This window comes from Macaca thibetana, chromosome 7 (genome assembly GCF_024542745.1).
Source record: "Macaca thibetana thibetana isolate TM-01 chromosome 7, ASM2454274v1, whole genome shotgun sequence".
NCBI lineage: Eukaryota > Metazoa > Chordata > Mammalia > Primates > Cercopithecidae > Macaca > Macaca thibetana.
Genome location: NC_065584.1, coordinates 150,859,063 through 150,881,927, shown reverse-complemented (window position 1 = coordinate 150,881,927; position 22,865 = coordinate 150,859,063). Strand labels below are relative to the sequence as shown.

Sequence of the window (22,865 nt, the reverse complement as noted above, 5' to 3'; positions counted from 1 at the left end):
GCCACACCGCACCCGGCCAGTGTCTACACTCAACCCTATTTTTCCTCTCTTTACCACCTCCATTCAATAAACAATTCATAAAACTCTGAGTTCAAGGCATTCTGCTATGAACTCTGAAGAAGCGGTAATTTCTCATTCACTATTGCTTGCCTTTGTCATTTTTCCTCCTTCTACAACTCAGTTTTCCAAAAACTGAGACCTATTTCCAGGGTTTAAAGTGCCGGGCGCGGTGGCTCACGCCTGTAATCCCAGCACTTTGGGAAGCTGAGGCGGGAAGCTCGCTTGAGCCAAGGAGTTCGAGACCAGCCTGGGCAGCTAATCCCCGTCTTTGCAAAACAAACAAACAAACAAACAAACAAACCCATTAAAACAAAAATTAGCTGGGTGTGGTGGTGGTAGTCGGGGAAGAGAGGCTGAGGTGGGAGGATCGTTTCAGTCCGGGAGCTAGAGACTAGTCAACCGAGATCGAGTCACTGCTTTCCAGCCTGAGTGATAGAGCGAGACTTAGTCTCAAGAAAAAAAAAAAAAAAAAAAGCTCAGAATAACTAGTATTAGCTTTATGAAAATAAGGAGGCCCTCTGAACAATTCAGAGGGCGGAAACAGTGGGACCGGAGGCGGGACCGGCGTGGTGGGCGGAACCTGAGAGGCGGGTCTTGCAGGCCCCGCCCAGCTCGCGCGCGGATTTGGCGCCAAACGCTGCGGGCCTTACTTGCCCCGGGAGTTCCCGAGTATCGCGAGAAGCGCGCTTAGTCTGCACGCGGAGGTAAGCTCTGTGGTCGGTGTTTTCTGTGTGAGGTGAGGACTGACTGGCGGGCCAGTGAAGTTCTTGCGGGGAGAGGGAAGTCAGAGGGACTAGCCAGGGAGCCAGACGGACGAGCCAGGGAGCCAGACGGACGAGCGGGAAAGCCTAATTGTCGCAGCGGGTCAGGAGGCTTGGGGAGTCAACCTGACCTGGCCTGGAGAGGCGGGGAGGCGGGCGCGTGTCCCGGTTGCTTAGGTTTTGGGCTGCCTCTTACTCTGCCAAGCCCCTTAGCGGGAGGGAATGTGTTCCTGATCATCTTTACCCCAGTCTTCTGTCCGGGGCGTGTCAATGTAGAAAGCGCCCAGCGAATGTTGGATGAATGAATGAAGTTAAAGAGAAGATAGGCGGGGATCGGGGATGAGGGGGGCGGCTGGAGAAGAGGTATAGGAGGTTCGATGTTTCAGGGGTGGCACCCAAGGGGGACATCGAGGCAGCACGGTAGCACTTCCTTTGCGATGAGGGCCATCTCTTTGGACTTCTTGGAAAAGAGGTGGGCATTGGAAACCAGGGTCTGGGAACAAACCGTGGTTTGGACATAACATTTGTTACCTTAACTCTTCTGGGAGTTTGAGGAGTAGAGGAGGAAGTTCACACAATTTCATAAATGTCTAAAAAGAGACAGTTATGCGACCACTGACGCAGAGTAAAAGTCGTCTATTGAGCGTCTTGTTCACTACAAATAGAAGAAATATCAGTTTCCTGACAATCCCCACCCCGTGCTTGGCCAGTTCTTGAGTGCACTTAATATATTTTAGGTACTGTCATCAAACTCAAAGCTCACTGTCAGCCTCAAAGTTCTGAACCCTAGTATAGATTCTTGTAGCTTACTTGAAGCTACCGTGGGTCATGATCGGGAATTGATGCTTTGCTTTTTTTTTTTTTGAAACGGAGTCTGGCTCTGTCGCCCAGGCTGAAGTGCGATAGCGCGGTCTTGGCTCACTGCAAGCTCCGCCTCCTGGGTTCAAACGATTCTCCTTCCTCAGCCTCCGGAGTAGCTGGGACTACAGGCGCCCGCCACCACACTTGGCTAATTTTTTTTTGTATTTTTAGTAGAGACGGGGTTTCACTGTGTTGGCCAGGCTGGTCTTGAACTCCTGACCTCATGATCCATCCGCCTCGACCTCCCATAGTGCTGGGATTACAGGCGTGAGCCACCGCGCCCAGCTGATGCTTTGCTTTTATATTTATGGTAATCGAAATTTAGAATTAGTAAGATTTTAAAGATCATCTAACTCCAATTTGGGGAAACTTTGGAATTTTTTTTTGCATTCCATCATTCATCAAATATATATTGAGCACCTGCACCTGCTGTGTACCAGCACTGGGGTTCGAGCTGTGTAGCACAGAGAGACCTACCTGGTTGCCCTTTTTGAGCTACAGTCTAGTTTGGGAGACGAACAATAAATAACTGTATAAATAAAACCTGATATTGAAACTGGATAAGTGCCATGATATTTGTACTTGACACTATGAATGCTTACTAAAGAAGGATTTAGAGAAATTGAGGTAAACTTTTGAAAAGGTGATAGTTGATATCTGAAAGAGATTAGGGGTCAAGGTATAGCTTTTTCAAGACAGGAAATAGTATTTGTAAAGATCTAGTGGCCTGAGGAATATAGCTCTTTCAGGGAAAGAAAAAGCATAGAGTAGTGTGAAGTGAGGTTGGTGAGGTTGTAAGAGGCCAGATCACATAGGGCCTTGGAGTTTTGTCTTTATCTTAAGAGCAATCAGAAACCATTGAAATACTTAAGCCAAGTGAGGTGATCAGCTTTACATTTTCAGATTCAGTCTAGATGTAATACGGACAATTGAAGAAGGCAAGAGTGGATGAGAGTAGTGGAGTAATGCAAGCAAGAAACGTTGGGAAGTGGTTATAGAGATAAGGAGAAATAGATTCAAGGGATATTTAGGAAATAAAATGGGCAGGATCTGTGGGATAGAGGGAAGGAATTGCTAAAGATGACTTGTAGGTTTCTGAATTGCTTAGCTGGATAGATGTCATTCATTGAATTAGGAAAATTTAGAAGTTTGGTTTTGTACATGTTGAATTACTGGTGCCTTTCAGGCATTTAGGAGGTGTAAAATGGGAAATAGTGATCTGGATCGGAGAGTCAAGGCCTAGGGTAAAGATGAAAATCAGGGAGTCATCAATAAATAAGTTCTTATTAAAACTATGCATAAATGAATGAAGAAGCCCTAGGATTGAGTCTTGGATACTTAATGGCCAGGTTAGAAGATAAACCTGCAAAGAAAATCCAGGAGGAGTTCCCAGAAAGGGAGAAAAGCCAGGTGAATACTGTGTCTTAAAAGTTAAGGTAAACATTTTTCCCAGAAAAAACTGACCGAAAGTGTCAGTTGTTACTGAGAAGTTAAGTAAGGCAGTACTGAAAAACATTCTTTCGAGTTATCAACCCGAGGATAATTTCCCATTCTTTAAAGGAAGCCTTACCTAGAACACCAATATGTAAACACATTAAAAAAAATTTTTTTGGCCGGGCGTGGTGGCTCACGCCTGTAATCCCAGCACTTTGGGAGGCCGAGGTGGGCGGATCACAAGGTCAGGAGATCGAGACCATGGTGAAACCCCGTCTCTACTAAAAATAGAAAAAATTAGCCGGGCTCAGGGGCGGGCGCCTGTAGTCCCAGCTACTCGGGAGGCTGAGGCAGGAGAATGGCGTGAACCCGGGAGGCGGAGCTTGCAGTGAGCCGAGATTGCGCCACTGCACTCCAGCCTGGGCGACAGAGCGAGACTCCGTCTCAAAAAAAAAAAAAAAAAAATTTTTTTTAACTTTTAATTTTTGTGGGCACATAGTAGGTGTATATAAAGAGATTTTTTTATTTTTTATTTTATTTTTTTAAGATGGAGTCTTGCTCTGTGGCCCAGGCTGGAGTGCAGTGGCATCATCTTGGCTCACTGCAACCTCCGCCTCCCAGGTTCACGCCATTCTCCCGCCTCAGCCTCCTGAGTAGCTGGGACGACGGGCGCCCGCCACCAAGCCCGGCTAATTTTTTGTATTTTTAGTAGAAACGGGATTTCACCATTCACAGGATGATCTCGATCCCCTGACCTTGTGATCCACCTGCCTTAGCTTCCCAAAGTGCTGGAATTACAGGCGTGAGCCACCGCGCCCGGCAGATTTTTTTTTTTAAGCTGCTCTACTTGAAGTGGGGGTGAAGTACCTATATCCTGCGTATTTCATACCCTATTGGATCACAGTTTGAAACCCTCTGAAAAGTCAAATTTATCTTTTTTCTTTTTTTCTGAGATGGAGTTTCACTCTTGTTGCCCAGGCTGGAGTGCAATGGCACGATCTCGGCTCACCGCAACCTCTGCCCCCCAGATTCAAGCGATTCTCCTGCCTCAGCCTCCCAAGTAGCTGGGATTACAGGCATGTGCCACCATGCCCGGCTAATTTTGTATTTTTAGTAGAGACGGGTTTCTCCATGTTGGTCAGGCTGGTCTCAAACTCCCGACCTCAGGTAATCCGCCCGCCTCAGCCTCCCAAAGGGATTATAGGCATGAACCACTGCGCCTGGCCCAAAATTTATCTTTTTATGGTAGGGGAAGCTCAATAGTTGAGGTACAACGATTTGTTCAAAATGATATAGATATTTAGTGTTAGGGTCTACCTTGGAACTTAGTTCTGATTTCTAGGCTAGTCCTTTTTTTCATAATTAGTATCTTCTCTACTTTTCATGATGTGTAAGTTTGAAATGTGGTCTAACTGATTGAAACACATGAAATGGCTGCAGGTAGAACTTGTCTATATAGTGGAGACTATTTGGATGAATACAAATAACTTTACATTTTTTCCCTTAGAGGAAAAGATGCTAGAACCACAGGAGAATGGCATGATTGACCTACCAGATTATGAGCATGTAGAAGATGAAACTTTTCCTCCTTTCCCACCTCCAGCCTCTCCAGAGAGACAAGACGGTGAAGGAATTGAGCCTGATGAAGGTATGTATAGAGAGTTTTAAAAAGGAGGCTGTGAGGCCGGCCACAGTGGCTCATGCCTGTAATTCCAGCACTTTGGGAGGCCGAGGCGGGTGGATCAAAAGGTCAGGAATTTGAGACCAGCCTGGCCAACATGGTGAAACCCTGTCTCTACTAAAAATACAAAAATTAGCTGGGCCGTGGTGGCTGTGGTAAAAGGAGGCTGTGGTAAAAGGTATTTGAGGAGAAAAAAGAAAAAAAAAAGGAGGCTGGGCACACTGGGTCCTGCCTGTAATCTCAGCACTTTGGGAGGCCAAGGCAGGAGGATGGCTTGAGCCCAGGATTTCAAGACCAGCCTGGGCAACATAGCAAGACCTCGTCTCTACTAAAGATTTGAAAATTACCCGTGTGTGGTAGGCCACGCCTGTAGTTTCAGATACTCAGGATGCTAAGGCAGGAGAATCGCTTGAGCCCAGGAGTTTGAGGCTGCAGTGAGCCAAGATCTCACCACTGCACTCCAGCGTGGGCAACAGAGTGAGACCCTGTTTCAAAACAAGATGTCCTATGTTTAGTTATCTTATCAGCTTGGAAATGATACAAAATAAATAATACAAATTATTTAAATACAGTAATACTGAATCTTGGTATGTTTCACCAGAGTCAGGAAGTGGAGCACTTGTTCCTGTACCTCCAAAGAGAACAGTTAAAAGAAATATACCCAAGCTGGATGCTCAGAGGTACATTTACTATATTCGTATATATTTATACTTTTTATTTTTAACATCCACTGTTTTTCTTCTAATGTTATAAACTTTTGGTTGGTATGATGTAGAGCTCTTATATTTCTAAAAAAGTTTTTTTAGTTCAGCAGAACATTTTTTCTTACGGTCTTGCTTTGGACCAAACTCGAGAAAACTTGGAAATTAGGTCGGGCGTGGTGGCTCACGCCTGTAATCCCAGCACTTTGGGAGGCCGAGGCGGGCGGATCACGAGGTCAGGAGATCGAGACCATCCTAGCTAACATGGTGAAACCCTGTCTCCACTAAAAATAAAAAAATTAGCTGGGCGCCGTGGTGGGCGCCTGTAGTCCCAGCTACTTGGGAGGCTGAGGCAGGAGAATGATGTGAACCCAGGGGAGGCCGAGCTTGTAGTGACCCGAGATCATGCCGCTGTGCTTCAGCCTGGGCGACACAGCAAGATTCCCTCTCAAAAAAAAAAAAAAAAGAAAAGGAAACTTGAAATTAAAAACATATTTTTATTCACAGATTAATTTCAGAGAGAGGACTTCCAGCCTTAAGGCATGTATTTGATAAGGCAAAATTCAAAGGTAAAGGTCATGAGGTAAGAACTTTCTGATTTTTGTGTTAGACCTTTGTTTTTTACAATAGCAATAAAAATGTGGACCCATTATGTTCTTAGAAATCTCAGAATGCTTTAAGATGCTATCCTTAATTGTCGTATCTCTTGAGATCTTGAGAAACAGTTGTGATGTACTAGACAGGGAACTGTTTGAAGAATTAGAAAGCATGTCTTGTGTTGTCTCATTTTTTGCTACATAAACCTTGTCTATAGGAAAATCACACCTGTGTTTTTAAGTCTCAGTTTTTACTTTATAATTTAGAGGAATAAAATTTACTTTGTCTACCTCAAAGATTTTAAATTTCATGAGGGCAAGGACTCTGCCTGTATCGATCACTTATGTGTCCCCAAGATGTGGCACAATGCTTGGTTCATAATAAATGTCAGTAACGTGTGGTTAAAAAATGAATACATTTAGTAACTGTCAGTCACTATACATATGCACATTTTGAAGTCTATTTTTGAATTATGTGGGAGTGTAGATATAATTTTTTGCAGATGATAGTATATTTTTAGAGAGTTTTGTACTTTTTCAAGTGTTTCTAATATATTATTTTATTTTTTATTTTATGTTTTATTTTTTGAGACGGAGTCTCTCTTGTCTGTCGCCCAGGCTGGAGTGCAGTGGCGCGATCTCCTCTCACTGCAAGCACCGTCTCCCGGGTTCACGCCATTCTCCTGCCTCAGCCACCTGAGTAGCTGGGACTACAGGCGCCCACCACCATGCCCGGTTAATTTTTGGTATTTTTAGTAGAGATGGGGTTTCACCGTGTTAACCAGGATGGTCTCGATCTCCTGACCTCGTGATCTGCCCGCCTTGGTGGCCTCCCAAAGTGCTGAGATTACAGGCATGAGCCACTGTGCCCGGCCTCTTAATATATTCTTTAGTTTTCAACCTGTGGTGTAGATGTTGCTCCTGTGTTGCTGTGCAGTGGGGAGAGGGAAGGGTTAAAGTAGAGTTTTTTTTTTTTTTTTTTTATTACTTTTTTTAAAAAAATTATTGTTTTATTTATTTTTTGTTTTGAGACAGAGTCTCACTCTGTTGCCCAGGCCGGAGTGCAGTGGCATGATCTTGCTCACTGCAACCTCTGCCTCCCAGGTTCAAGTGATTCTTCTGCCTCAGCCTCCCAAGTAGCTGAGATTACAGGTGCCCGCCACTATACCTGGCTGATTTTTTTTTTTTTTGAGACGGAGTCTTGCTCTGTCGCCCAGGCTGGAGTACAGTGGTGCGATCTCCACTCACTGCAAGCTCCGCCTCCCGGGTTCACACCGTTCTCCTGCCTCAGCCTCCTGAGTAGCTGGGACTACAGGCGCCCGCCACCACGCCTGGCTAATTTTTGTATTTTTAGTAGAGACGGGGTTTCACTGTGTTAGCCAGGATGGTCTCAATCTCCTGACCTCGTGATCCGCCTGTCTCGGCCTTCCAAAGTGCTGGGATTACAGGCGTGAGCCACCGTGCCCAGCTACCTGGCTAATTTTTGTATTTTTCGTATAGACGGAGTTTCACCATGTTGGCCAGACTGGTCTCGAACTCCTGACCTCAGGTGATGTGCCCACCTCGGCCTCCCAAAGTGCTGAGATTACAGGCATGAGCCACTGTACTCGGCCTACTATCTTTTAACTTTATTAAGTGTTTTTTTTTTTTTTGAGATGGAGTTTCACTCTTGTCGCCCAAGCTGGAGTGCAGTGACTCGATCTTGGCTCACTGCAACCTCCACCTCTTGGGTTCAAGCGATTCTACTGCCGCAGCCTCCCAAGTAGCTGGGATTACAGGTGCCTGCTGCCACGCCCAACTAATTTTTGTATTTTTAGTAGAGATGGGGTTTCACCATGTTGGCCAAGCTGATCTGGAACTCCTGACTCAGGTCATCTACCCTCCTCGGCCTCCCAAAGTGCTGGGATTACAGGCGTGAGACACTGCGCTTGGCCAACTTTATTAAGTTTTTGTACTTGGATTTGTTTTCATCTAATTTTTATGCATCTGTATCCAGGTGGGGTGCCATGGCTCGTGCTGTAATCCCAGCACTTTGGGAGGCCGGGGTGGGTGAATCACTTGAGGCCAGGAGTTTGAGACCAGGCTGGCCAACATGGTGAAACTACTGTCTACTAAAAAATACAAAATTTAGGCCGGGCATGGTGATGCACGCCTCTAATCCCAGCTACTTGGGAGTCTGAGGCATGAGAATTGCTTAAACCCGGGAGGCAGAGGTTGCAGTGAGCTGAGACTTTGCCCTTGCACTTCAGCCTGGGTGAGAGAGTGAGACTCTCTCTGAAAAAAAAAAACAACAAAAAACCAAAAACCTGTATCCAGTACTCTTTTAGACTGCAATCCTCTAAGTTCTTAATAATTTTCTCTCTCTCTCTCTCTTTTTTTTTTTTGACATAAGATCTCGCTGTCACCCAGTCTGGAGTGCGGTGGTGTGAACTTAGCTCACTGCAACCTCTGCCCCCCAGGTTTAGGCAATCCTCTCACTTCAGCCACCTCAATAGCTGGGTCCACAGGTGTGTACCACCACGCCTGGCTATATTTTGTATTTTTAGAAAATACGGGGTCTCACCATGTTGCCTCAGGCTGGCCTTAAACCCCTTAGCTCAAGTGATCTGTCCCCCTAGGCCTCCCATAGTGCTATGATTACAGGTGTGAACAACTGTCTGGCCAATATTTTTCTTATTAATAAACTTCCTTTTATAAGTTTTTTGACCTTATAAATACAAAATGACCCCAGTGATTTTGGCATAGCTTTTCAGTTCTGAAACTTGCTGACAGGGTCAGCTGTGAGAATGAGACTCCTGTTTAGCATTTTTATTTTTATGTGCCAGGCTGAAGACTTGAAGATGCTAATCAGACACATGGAGCACTGGGCACATAGGCTATTCCCTAAACTGCAGTTTGAGGATTTTATTGACAGAGTTGAATACCTGGGAAGTAAAAAGGAGGTTCAGGTAAGTGTTGAGATGATTATAAATATCATTCATAATGCTAAATGGTAGGATAGATTTAGTTGAGGCTAAATTACTGTTTAAAATGTTCATTTTGGAATCTCTTGGTAGAGAGGGAAAACTAATAGCAAATTAGTCCCCCCCAACATTATTGGTAAAGAGGTAAAAATAAATATCTCTTTTCATTTTCAGACCTGTTTGAAACGAATTCGACTTGATCTCCCTATTTTACATGAAGATTTTGTTAGCAATAATGGTAAGAATATAGGTTTATCTACTTTATAACAATTTTACTTTTAGAAATAGATCTAGGCAGGGTGTGGTGGCTCATGCCTGTAATCCCAGCACTTTGCTTTTTTGTTTCATGTTTAGGGACAGAATCTTGCTCTGTTACCCAGTTTGGAGTGTAGTAGCACAATCATAGCTTACTGTAGCCTTCAGCTCCTGGGCTTAAGGGATCTTCCCGCCTCAGCCTCCCAAGTAGCTGGGACTACAGGTGCATGCCATTGTGCCTGGCTAATTTTTAAATTTTTGTAAAGATGGGGATCTCCCTGCGTTGCCTTAGCTGGTCTCACACTCCTGACCTCAAGCCATACTGGGCCTGGCCAACTTTTTTTTTTTTTTTTTTTTTTTTTGTGAGACAGAGTCTCACTTTGTAGCCCAGGCTAGAGTGCAGTGTTACAATCTCGGCTCACTGCAACCTCTGTCTCCCAGGTCCCAGTTCAAGCAATTCTCCTGCCTCAGCCTCCCGAGTAGCTGGGATCACAGGCACGTGCCATCATGCCCAGCTAATTTTTGTAGTTTTTTTTAAGTAGAGATGGGGTTTCACCATGTTGGCCAGGCTGTTTCTGAACTCCTGACTTCATGATCCACCTACCTTGGCCTCCCAAAGTGCTGGGATTATAGGTGTGAGCTACTGCGCCTGGCTTGTTAATTTGTTTTTAAAGACTAGTCAAGTGCAGTAGTGAAAAGGGAGGAAAGAGTAGAACAAGGAGTTTGATCTGTAACTGACTGAATTGAGATAAATCACTACCTTTGGATCAACCCCAGTACTTTGGGAGGCCATGGAGGGAGGATTACTTGAATCCTGGAGTTGGAGATCAGTCTGGGCAACCTAGTGAGACCCCATATATACAAATTTTTAAAAAGTTAATCAGGTGTGGTGGTGCATGCCTGTTGTCCTAGCTACTCATGGGGGTTGAGGCAGGAGGATTACTTGAACCCAGGAATTCAAGGCTGCAGTGAACCAGGATCACACCAGTGTACTCTAGCCTGGGCAATAAATAGGGTGAGACCTTGTCAGAAAAAAAAAAAAAGAAAGAATAGAAGTAGTTAGAGGAGGCAGTATTATAGGACTGGATCCTTAGTCTATATTGAATATATAATTAAAGTATGGTAAAGTACGATAAATAGGTATGTTAAAATGCCTTGGTAGTGGGCTGGGCGTGGTGGCTCATGCCTGTGATCCCAGCACTCTCAGGGAGGCTGAGGTGAGCGGAGGTCAGGAGTTTGAGACCAGCCTGACCGATATGGGGAAACCTCATCTATACTGAGAATACAAAAATTAACTGTGTGGGGTGGCGTACACCTGTAATCCCAGCTACTCAGGATGCTGAGGCGGGAGAATTACTTGAATCCAGGAAGTGGAGGTTGCAGTGAGCCGAGATTGTGCTGCTGCAATCCAGCCTGGGTGATAGAGTGAGGCTCTAACTCAAAAAAAAAAAAAAAAAAAAAAAAAAAGCCTTGCTACATCTAGAATGTTGTATATCAAATTTGTTGTAGAATATGAACTTTTGAGAACTCTAGTGACCCACTGATCCTGTATAGCACTTGTTAATAAAAATATATACCAAGATAAAGTGTTCATATACACATGCACCATTGGATACCATTGGATAAAGTGGTACTGGGAAATTAGGCAGAATGATTTGATGATGAAAGTTTGCATTTCACTTAGAGTGCAGCTCTCGGATATAGGACTTTAGTGAGACCTATGTGACTGTTCCTGGTATTGATTGCATTGTTAGTTGTACAATGCAACCATAGACAGTCACACACATTAAAACAGATGGTTCCTGCCGACAGGGTCTGTATAGTTATCAGATTTTCTGTGCGATGGCTCCATACATGTTTGTTTTTGTTTTTTAACTTTTAACAGATGCGGAAGAAAATACAGGTTCCATGTAGAATTCCCTAAAGTTATTTATAAACTACTTCCAAACATGTGAAGGAATGTGATTTAAATAATTCATGATTTAAATTTCTTGGTAAAATATGTATTGATGGCATAGGACTGGTATATGTAAAGGAATGAGTTATTGCAGTTCTAAATTCCACCACATATACTTCTGGGTTACTTTTTGAGGTGCCCGGTATGTAATACAGCTCAAGGATAAAAAAATGACTAAGATCAGGCCCCTTTGTGGGCTAATACAGTAATGAATGAATCAGACATACAACGTTGCCAGTAGTGTGGTAGGTGTTGTAATTAGAGGTATGAGTAGGTCACAGGGTGGGATGCAAAGGAGAGCATAGTTACATGTCCCTGGAGGTGGAGGAAGAGCTTCACAAAGGAGGATTCAGAAGAATTTTGATTTGGGGGTGGGAGGAAGAAGAAAGAAATGAAAAAGAAGAAAAAGTATTTTGAATGAACAGTAGAGGTCAGGCAGAGGTGATTTTGAATGAGGGAGCCACCTATGCAGAGGTATAAATTAACATGGATTTCAGGCTCCATATTCTATGGCAGTTAAAAAAAAAAAAATAAGGCCTGGCACGGTGGCTCACGCTTGTAATCCCAGCACTTTGGGAGGCCAAGACGGGCGGATCCCTTGAGGCCAGGAGTTCGAGACCAGCCTGGCCAACATGGTGAAACCCCATCTCTTCTAAAAAATACAAAAAATTAGCCTGGCGTGGTGGCACATGCCTGTAATCCCAGTTACTCGGGAGGCTAAGACAGTAGAATTGCTTGAACCCTGGAGGTGGAGGTTGCAGTGAGCTGAGATGGTGCCATTGCACTCCAGCCTGGGCAAAATGGGCAAAACTCCATCTCAAAAAAAAAAAAAGAAAAAGATAAATTAACATGGACCGTTCAGAGAATTACAAGCATGCTGAAATACAGGATACAAATAAGAGAACTGAATCTGAGATTTTTGTTTGTTGTGTGATATATTTTGTTTGTATCTTAAAAGAATAGTCTCCAAATTTTTTTGATCAGGCACCACAAAAGTAAAAATGTTTTGACCATTTTATTTGTTGCTTAAATACATTTACTTCCATACTGATGCGATTTGCGATGTACTTTTTTTTTTTTTTGAGAAGGAGTCTCATTCTGTCACCTGGGCTAGAGTGTAATGGTGTGATCTCGGCTCATTGCAACCTCCACCTCCTGAGTTCAAGTAATTCTCCTGCCTCAGCCTCCCAGTAGCTGGGATTACAGGTGCGCACCACCACACCCAGCTAATTTTTGTATTTTTAGTAGAAACGAGTTTCATCACGTTGGCCAGGCTGGTCTCAAACTCCTGATCTCAGGTGGTCCACCCGCCTTGGCCTCCCAAAGTGCTGGAGTTATAGGCGTGAGCCAGTGAGCCACTGCGCCTGACCTAAATTTAATTTTTGTAGTGACAGGATCTCACTATGTTCCCCAGGCTGGTCTCTATCTCTTGGCCTCAAACAGTCTGCCTTGGCCTCCCAACGTGCTGGGATTACAGGTGTGAGCCACTGTGCTTGGCCTCCAGCTGTTCCTTGTACATTTCAGGCACGTTTCTATTCTAAGGCTTTTGTATTGTTGTACTCTGCCTTGTACCCCTCAAGTCTGCATCACTGTCTTACACTCTTCAAACCGTGCTCAAGTGACAACTCAGTGAAGCCTCCTCATTACACTGTTATAGTTGCATCCCCACTCCCATCATTTCTGACTCCCCTGTGCTGTTTCCTTTTGCATTGCACTTATTTCCCTTTAATTTTTATATAGTTTACTTATGTTTTAGTTTGTTTTTACCACAATGATGGCATCTTGTAACACATTGAATATTTCTAGCTTTAGCTTCTTTGCCATAATCACTTGCCAATGAATGTTGCAGTAAATGAATTTCATGTGTACTTCTAATTTTTAAAAATTTCATTTCATTTTTATTTACTTATTTATTTTTGAGACAGGACCTCACTCTGTCGCCCAGAGTGGAGCACAGTGGCATGATCACAGCTCTGCAGCCTTGACCTCCAGAGCTTAACCAATCCTCCCACCTCAGCCTCCTGAGTAGTTTGGACTACTGGCGTGCACCACCTGCCTGGCCAAGTTTTCTTTTTTATAGAGACAGGATCTCCCTATGTTTCTTTTTTTTTTTGAGGCGGAGTCTTGCTCTATCACCCAGGCTGGAGTGCAGTGGCAGGATCTCTGCTCACTGCAAGCTCTGCCTCCTGGGTTCATGCCATTCTCCTGCCTCAGCCTCCCGAGTAAATTACAGGCGCCTGCCACCACGCCCGGCTAATTTTTTGTGTTTTTAGTAGAGACAGGGTTTCACTGTGTTAGCCAGGATGGTCTCGATCTCCTGACCTCGTGATCCACCCTCCTCAGCCTCCCAAAGTGTTGGAATTACAGGCGTGAGCCATCGCGCCTGGTTGGGGTCTCCCTGTGTTTCGCAGGCTGGTCTCAAACTCCTGGGTCCATGTGATCCTCCCACCTTGGTTTCCCAAAGTGCTGGGATTACAGGCATGAGCTGCTGCACTCTCATTTTAATCCTACTCAAAGGAACCAGCTGCTTCTTACAAAATATATTGTTTATATAAATAGGTCATCTACTACTGAAGATACCTTTCTTTTCTTGGTTCATAAAAAGTAGTTTTTTTTTTTTTTTTCCACTATTCTTTGTAATAGAGACGGGGTCTTGCTGTGTTGGTCATGTTGGTCTTGAACTCTTGTTCTCAAGCAGTCCTTCTGCCTCAGTTTCCCAAAGTGCCAGGATTACAGGCGTGAGCCACCTTGCCCAGTCAAAATTAGTTCTTTGAGTTCATTTGAACCCAGAAGTTAGGGACCAGAGTGGTCAACACCCATAGTCCCAGCTATTTAGAAGGCTGAGGCACGAGGATCCTTTGAGTCCAAGGAGTTTGAGGCTGGAGTGAACTATGATCATGCCACTGTACTCTAGCCTGGATGACAGAGTGAGACCCCATCTCTTGAAAAAAAAAAAAAAAAAAAAATTAGTTATTTATGTATCTTGTTATTGATTTAGAATCCTGCAACCCTGTAAGAGGAAGCACATTAAAAACACGTTTCATAAGTGGTTTTTTTTTTTTTTTTTTTTTTTTTGAGATGGAGTTTCACCCTTGTTGCCCAGGCTGGGGTGCAATGGCATGACCTTGGCTCACCACAACCTCCGCCTCCCTGGTTCAAGCAATTCTCCTGCCTCAGCCTCCTGAGTAGCTGGGATTACAGGCATGCGCCACCACGCCCGGCTAATTTTGTATTTTTAGTAGAGACAGGGTTTCACCATGTTGGTCAGGCTGGTCTTGAACTCCTGACCTCAGGTGATCTGCCTGCCTCAGCCTCCCAAAGTGCTGGGATTACAGGTGTGAGCCACTGGGCCTGGCTCATAAGTGGCTCTAATGCTTGTTTCTTAACTGCTTCAGCAGTTTCCTACATATACTGTATCAGTATTTCCTGACAATGGAGGCCATTTTAGTTTCTTGCTACATTTTTGTTTTCCATGTCAGGAAGGAAAAGTGGCTTTTCATTTTTCACTATTAAGGAAGAAATCTTAAAAGAGAATTTGATTGTAAAGGGCGGAATTAAGTATCATATGATTTTTATATCTCACTGAAAATAATTATAAAGGTCTGTCTTTATGTTTTAAATATTTGTTTTTTTGTTTGCTTGTTTGTTTTTTGAGACGGAGTCTTGCTGTTGTCACCTAGGCTGGAGTGCAGTGGCGCGATCTCGGCTTCCTGCCAGCTCTGCCTCCCAGGTTCACGCCATTCTCCTGCCTCAGCCTCCTGAGTAACTGGGACTACAGGCGCCTGCCACCATGCCTGGCTAATTTTTGTATTTTTTGAAGAAGAGACAGGGTTTCACCGTGTTAGCCAGGATGGTCTCGATCTCCTGACCTTGTGATCTGCCTGCCTCGGCCTCCCAAAATGCTGTGATTACAGGCATGAGCCACCACACCCAGCCCTTAAATTTTTTTAAATTTTGATGGTTTTTCTATAATTAGCTAATATTTCAAGGCATAATATGTACATAGAACAAGCATAGTATATATAAAGACATATTTCAAATGGTGACTTGAATGTTTTGACCAACTTGTCAGATGTGATAGGGTTTATCTTTTTTTTTTTTTTGAGATGGAGTCTCGCTCTGTCGCCCAGGCTGGAGTGCAGTGGCCGGATCTCAGCTCACTGCAAGCTCCGCCTCCCGGGTTTACGCCATTCTCCTGCCTCAGCTTCCCAGGTAGCTGGGACTACAGGTGCCCGCCACCATGCCCGGCTAGTTTTTTTGTATTTTTTTAGTAGAGACGGGGTTTCACCGTGTTAACCAGGATGGTCTCGATCTCCTGACCTTGTGATCCGCCCGTCTTGGCCTCCCAAAGTGCTGGTATTACAGGCTTGAGCCACCGTGCCTGGCCTATCTTTTTTTAAAATTTCATAATATGAATGATGTAGATAGAAGGTAAAGTGTCAGCTCTGCTGTTTTTTTATTTTGCTTGTGCTTCTATTCTACTTACAGACATTTTGTTATTTTGTAGAATCTTTTTAACCTAACACTTGTTCATTTTGTTGGGGTTGTTTGGTTAAAGTAAGATGAAATCCGTAAGTTTATTTGACTGGGCAATCAGAAACAGCTGTATATCTGAAATTGTAAAGTGAGTAGGGGCCCCATTCTCCACCCTTTTACAGTGTGGATCTTGCCTATAGAGTGGCTCACAGATCAGACAGTAACTATCATAAGGACAAGGGACAGTTAACAACTGCCAGTCTTATTTTAAATGTGTTACTAAAACATAGTTCTTCTTAATTCTTAAATGAAATATAAATGGAAGATCTATTATTTACTTTCATACCACTGTGGATCATTTTGGGGACATCCTACCTTGAGTTAACTGGTTTACAGGGCTTTAAGAATTTATTACTTATAATGTAAACCACACTGAATTTAAAAAGAAATTCATTTGGAAATATGTCCATAGATTTTTAAATTTCTTTTTTCATTTGTCTGTGTTTAACTCTACAAAAGATAATGTCTATATAAACTTACCTTTTACTGGCTGGATGCATTGGCTCACGCCTGTAATCTCAGCACTTTGAGAGGCTGAGGCAAGTGGATCACCTCAGGTCAGGAATTTGAGACCAGCCTGGTCAACATAGTGAAACCCTGTTTCTACTAAAAATACAAAAATTTGCTGGGCATGGTGGTGGGTGCCTGTAATCCCAGCTACTTGGGAGGCTGATGGAGGAAAATCACTTGAACCTGGGAGGTGGAGGTTGCAGTGAGCCAAGATCGAGCCATTGTACTCTAGCCTGGGATACAAGAGTGAAACTCTATCTCAAAAAATAAAATAAAATAAAATAACCTTTTCCCATATAGTCACTGGGAAACTATTGAAATGTGTTGGTTTAATGTAGAACAAGAATATGGTTTGGATTCCTTAAGCTCTTTGATTAGGCCAAGCATAAAATATTTCTAATTACAACCAAGAACTTTTTGTTTCCTTTTTTTTTTTTTTTTTTTTTTTTGAGACAGAGTCTTGCTCTGTAGCCTAGGCTGGAATGCAGTGGTGCGATGCGATCTTGCTCACTGCTACCTCTGCCTCCCAGGTCCCGGTTCAAGCAAGTCTCCTGCCTCAGCCTCCTGAGTAGCTGGGATTATAGGCATGTGCCACCGTGCCCAGCTAATTTTTTTATATTTTTAGTTGAGATGGGGTTTTACCACGTTGACCAGGCTGGTCTTGAACTCCTGACCTTGTGATCCACCCGCCTTGGCCTACCAAAGTGCTGGGATTACAGGCGTGAGCCACCGTGCCCGGCCTTCATGCATATTTTAAATTGTATTTTCATTTGACTTAACATGCCTTTTTTTTTTTTTTTTTTTTTTTTTTTTTTTTTGAGACAGAGTCTCGCTCTGTCGCCCAGGCTGGAGTGCAGTGGCGCAATCTCGGCTCACTGCAAGCTCCGCCTCCCGGGTTCACGCCATTCTCCTGCCTCAGCCTCCTGATTAGCTGGGACTACAGGCGCCCGCCACCGCGCCCGGCTAATTTTTTGTATTTTTAGTAGAAACGGGGTTTCACCGTGGTCTCGATCTCCTGACCTTGGGATCCGCCCGCCTCGGCCTCCCAAAGTGCTGGGATTACAGGCGTGAGCCACCGCGCCCGGCTTAACATGCCTTTTTAAACTGAATTATAAATATTTCTTATTTAATTGAATCAAGCATGTATTCACAACATTCTTATACCTCACAAATTGTTTCTTCAGGTCTGGCACCGTGCCACTTTAAATCCTTTTTCAATGAGAAGCCCTTCTCTAACTAGTCTAACACTGCAGATGTACCGTTTCTTTTCTATTGCAGATGAAGTTGCGGAAAATAATGAACATGATGTAACTGCTACTGAATTAGATCCCTTTCTGACAAACTCATCTGAAAGTGAGATATTTGCTTCTGAGTCAAGTAGAAGCCTAACAGAAGAGCAACAACAAAGAATTGAGAGAAATAAACAACTGGCCTTGGAAAGAAGGCAGGCAAAGCTGCTGAGTAATAGTCAGTCCCTAGAAAATGGTAAATTTTATGCCAAATTTTATGTGCTACCATTAATATATCAAGGACATGTTAGATATTTTAACATCTCTGCTAGCCCCCAAAATAAAATACTTCTAGGAGTGGAAAAGTGTGATATTAAGTTTATGTATATTTTAGAGACTGTGTGTGTGAGAGAGGAGGGAGAGAATGTATGTGTTCCTCAAAGAATAAATGAATCTAGGATGGTTTTCTAGATAGCTGAGCACCTCTTAAAAAATTATTTTAATCACCTGGCCAGGCGCGGTGGCTCATGCCTGTAACCTCAGCACTTTGGGAGGCCAAGGTGGGTAGATCACCTGGAGACCAGACTGGCCAACATGGTGAAACCCCATCTCTATACTAAAATTACAAAAATTAGCCAGGCGTGGTGGTGCACACCAGTAATCCCAGCTACTCTGGAGGCTGAGGTACAGGAATCACTTGAATCAAGAAGGTGGAGGTTGCAGTGAGCCAAGATCGTGCCACTGTACTCCAGCCTGGGTGAGTGAGTGAGACTCTTGAAAAGAAAAAAACATTTTAAGGGGCCGGGCGCGGTGGCTCAAGCCTGTAATCCCAGCACTTTGGGAGGCCGAGATGGGCAGATTACGAGGTCAGGAGATCGAGACCATCCTGGCTAACACGGTGAAACCCCGTCTCTACTAAAAAAACACAAAAAATGAGCCCGGCGTGGTGGCGGGCGCCTGTAGTCCCAGCTACTCGGGAGGCTGAGGCAGGAGAATGGCGTGAACCCGGGAAGCGGAGCTTGCAGTGAGCTGAGATCCGGCCACTGCACTCCAGCCTGGGTGGCAGAGCGAGACTCCGTCTCAAAAAAAAAAAGAAAAAAGAAAAAAACATTTTAATCACTTAAAATTGATTTTAAATTCTTGATAAACTTATTCTTCCCTGACTCCTTAAAGCATGTGTCATATACTATTACCTTTAGGACAATAATTATAATAATACATAAAGAAAAGAAAAGGCCAGGTGCGGTGGCTCATGCCTGTAATCCCAGCACTTTAGGAGGCCAAGGTGGGCAGATCACCTAAGGTCAGGAGTTCAAGACTAGCCTGGCCAACATGGTGAAACCCCATCTCTACTAAAAATAGAAAAATTAACTGTGCATGGTGGTGTGCACCTGTAATCCCAGTCACTTGGGAGGCTGAGGCAGAATTGCTTGAATCCAGGAGGTGGAGGTTGCAGTGAGCTGAGATCAACCCATTGCACTCCAGCCTGGGCGACAAGAGCAAAACTCCATCTCAAAAAAAAAAAAAAAAAAAAAAGAAGAGGCCGGGTGTGGTGGCTTGAGTCTGTAATCCTAATACTTTGGGAGGCCGAGGCGGGTGGATCACAAGGTCAGGAGATCGAGACCATCCTGGCCACATGCTGAAACCCTGTCTCTACTAAAAATACAGAAATTAGCCGGGCATGGTGGTGTGTGCCTGCCTGTAATCCCAGCTACTCGGGCTGAGGCAGGAGAATTGCTTGAACCTGGGAAGTGGAGGTTGAAGCGAGCTGAGATCAGGGCCACTACACTCCAGCCTGGGTGACAGAGCAAGACTCCTCTCCCCCCACCAAAAGAAAAAAAAAATGCTTTTTCTTGTGTTTTGTCACTTGGTTGTGAGTTGTACTTTTAAAGTAGCTGTTTAATTTGCTTATCTGTAGCATTCCCTTCTCACTTCTAAAACTGCCTGAAAAATTGCTTTATTAAAAAAAATTATTATTATTACTATTTTTAGAAACTGTCAATCTGTCACCCAGGCTAGAGTGCAGTGGTGTGATCTTGCCTCACTGCAGCCTTGAACTTCTGGTCTGAAGCAATCCTCCAGCATTGAGCTTCCAAAGTGCTGGGATTACAGGTGTGAGCCAGTGTACCTGGCCTAAATTTGCTGTTTTTAACAGAGATTGTGGATTTGGAAACTACATAACCAAATTTGTTAAAACTATATTTAGAAAGAATTGCAAGTTGGTTTTCAATGAAATAAGCAGGATTGTGTGTATCTTTCTTAATTTCCAATTCAGTTTTTCCTTTCAAAATGGAAAAATAAGAATTATAGGCCCAGCACACTGGCTCTTGCCTGTAATCCCAGCACTTTGGGAGGCTGAGGCGGGCAGATCACTTGAGCCCGGGAGTTCAAGACCAGCCTGGGCAACATAGTGAGACCCTGTCTCTATAAAAAAAAAAAAAAAAAAAAAAAAAGAGATTCCATGTTGTAAAAGAAGTTTCACCCAATATATTAAAATTTTCAAGTGAAAATTATTTTGGCTACCTTTTTTTTCTTTTCAATTAAGATGAATTTACTTTTTCTTTTCTTTTTTTAGATGGAGTCTTGCTCTGTAGCTCAGGCTGGAGTGCAGTGGCATGATCTCAGCTCACTGCAACCTCTGCCTCCTGGGTTCAAGCAATTCCCCTGCTTCAGCCTCCCAAGTAGCTAAGACTACAAGTGCATGCCGTGACGCCTGGCTAATTTTTGTATTTTTAGTAGAGATGGGGTTTCACTGTGTTGGCCAGGCTGGTATTGAACTCCTGACCTCGTGATCTGCCCGCCTCAGCCTCCCAAAGTGCTGGGATTACAGGCGTGACCCATCGCACCCGGCTGAATTTACTTTTTCTTTTTCTTTTTTTATTTTTTGAGATGGAGTCTCACTCTGTCGCCCAGGATGGAGTGCAGTGGCACGATCTCGGCTCACTATAAGCTCTGCCTCCTTCGTCCACACCATTCTCCTGCCTCAGCCTCCAGAGTAGCTAGGACCACAGGTGCCCGCCACCATGACTGGCTAATTTTTTGTATTTTTAGTGGAGATGGGGTTTCACCGTGTTAGCCAGGATGGTCTCGATCTCCTGACCTCGCCGCCTGCCTCGGCGTCCCAAAGTGCTGGGATTACAGGCGTGAGCCACCACGCCAGGCCAATTTACTTTTTCTTTATAAATGGATGTTTTATTAGTACCATGTGAAACATTATATGAAGATAGCATTTTTTTGATGGCAGTGGCTTCCTTGCTGTCAATATCAAGTATACCTGGCAATTGGTATTTAAAGCTTACCTCTGTTTATCATACACAACTTAAAATTTGTCCAAATGGAAATAAGTACTTTAAAGTTTCTTATGGATCACTCTGACATAAAACTTAAATGCATTTGGTTTTTATTGGATCTCTTTTTAGTAGTTACGATTTTTGTTTTTAGATGGGGCCTCGCTCTGTTGCCCAGACTGGAGTGTAGTTGCTGATCTCGGCTCACTGCAACTTCTGCCTCCCAGGTTCAAGCAATTCTCCTGTCTCAGCCTCCCTAGTAGCTGGGATTACAGGTGTGCTCCACCACGTCCGGCTAATCTTTGTATTTTTTGTAGAGGCAGGGTTTCATCATATTGGCCAAACTGGTCTTGAACTCCTGACCTTGAGTGATCTGCCTGCCTCAGCCTCCCAAAGTGCCGAGATTACAGGCATGATCCACTGTGCCCGGCCAATAGTAGTTTTGATTTTGAATAAGAACAGTTACATTTGACTATGATCCAAGAGTGTGAATTTAATAACATTGAAAACCATTTTGCTTTTTTTGTTGTTGTTGTTACAGGGTCTCACCTTGTCACCCAGGCTGGAGTACAGTGGCACGGTCACAGTTTGCCATCATACCCAGCTAATTTTGTTTTGTTTTGTTTTGTTTTGTTGACATGGGGTCTCACTATGTGGCCCAGGCTGGTCCTGAACTCCTGAGCTCCAGTGATCCTCCCACCTCAGCCTTCCAAATTGTTGGGATTGGGCCTGGCCTCTCTTGCATTTAAAATGGATCTTAGTTGTATAAAAATGGGTTTATAGGCCAGGCATAGTAGCTCATGCCTATAATCCTAGGACTTTGGGAGCCTGAGGCGGGTGGATCACCTGAGGTCAGGAGTTCAAGACCAGTCTGGCCAACATAGTGAAACCCTGTCTCTACTAAAAATACAAAAATTAGCCGGGTGTGGTGGCAGGCACCTGTAATCCCAGCTACTCAGGAAGCTGAGGCAGGAGAATTGCTTGAACCCGGCAGAGGTTGCAGTAAGCCCAGATTGCTCCATTGCACTCCAGCCAAGGTGACGGAGCGAGATTCCATCTCAAAAAAAAAAAAAAGTGTATTTAGAAGAAAGTGATCATAATTAACATTAAGTGATCATAGATTTCATTTTACTAAACTAAGCTTTTGAAGAGGTTTGTACTTCTGTGGTAAGATTGGATCAGGTACTTATAATGAATAATAATGGTATGATTTTTTTCAGATATGTTAATGAATACAGCCAGGGCACACATGGTTGAAGAGGTTAATACTGATGAAGATCAAAAGGACGAGTCAAATGGATTAAATGAAGACATTCTAGACAATCCATGTAATGATGCTATTGCTAATACTTTAAGTGAAGAAGAGGAATTAAAATTAGAGGAAACACTGGTGGACCAGTCTTTTAAAAATGTGCAACAGCAACTTGATGCTACATCCAGAAATATTACTGAAGCTAGATAAGTTTCCATTAAGAGAAAATGTATCTGTTAAGTCATCATCCTGCAAGCTTGGCGTTACTATGTATTTTTTCTTCTTGGAGTGAAAATCCTTAGGTAGTAAAACTTTTACAGATTATTGTTTAAAATCTGGTAATCTGGTATTTATTTATAATTATGCTTGTCACTTTAGTTAAATCTATTTGTTCTCTTTAGTGTTGGGTTTTATATAGATGTTTCTTCATAAAATGATTAGTAGGTAATAAGGAGTTTCTGCTGCTGGTCTGTCATTGAATGCCTTGTTTTCACTAAGTTTGGAGGTTTTGTTTCTGTTGTTTATTGCTCCTTATAAAACAGGGTTAACCCATGGACAGTGTGCCCAGAATAGTCTGGGTGAAGTTTATTTGTTTGTTTGTTTGTTTTGAGACAGTCTCGCTCTGTCAGCCAGGCTGGAGTGCAGTGGCACAATCTCGGCTCACTGCAGCCTCCACCTCCTGGGCTCAAGCAATTCTGCCTCAGCCTCCTGAGTAGCTGGGATTACAGGCATGTGCCACCATGCCCGGTTAATTTTTGTATTTTCAGTAGAGACAGGGTTTC

At 43.7% G+C, this 22,865-nt stretch overlaps 1 protein-coding gene and 1 non-coding gene across 6 annotated transcripts; both read left to right on the top strand.

The window, feature by feature from the left end:
* The first annotated feature begins 709 nt into the window (after positions 1-709).
* On the top strand, positions 710-22,532 carry TIPIN (TIMELESS interacting protein). Of its 5 annotated transcripts, none has more exons than XM_050796020.1 (8): positions 710-796; positions 4,624-4,764; positions 5,399-5,477; positions 6,006-6,081; positions 8,920-9,042; positions 9,232-9,295; positions 17,594-17,800; positions 22,052-22,532. In XM_050796020.1, the coding sequence occupies exons 2-8, from the start codon at positions 4,632-4,634 to the stop codon at positions 22,291-22,293; spliced, it is 924 nt and encodes a 307-aa protein (XP_050651977.1). In that variant the 5' UTR covers positions 710-796; positions 4,624-4,631; the 3' UTR covers positions 22,294-22,532. The 5 variants fall into 5 exon arrangements, with proteins under 5 accessions (XP_050651977.1, XP_050651979.1, XP_050651978.1 ...); XM_050796021.1 differs by having other exon boundaries at positions 725-764; XM_050796022.1 differs by lacking the exon at positions 8,920-9,042.
* LOC126960431 (small Cajal body-specific RNA 14) lies at positions 11,035-11,169 on the top strand. Its single transcript, XR_007727978.1, has one exon. It is a non-coding gene; the product is annotated as a small Cajal body-specific RNA 14 (non-coding RNA).
* Positions 22,533-22,865: the final 333 nt, after the last annotated feature.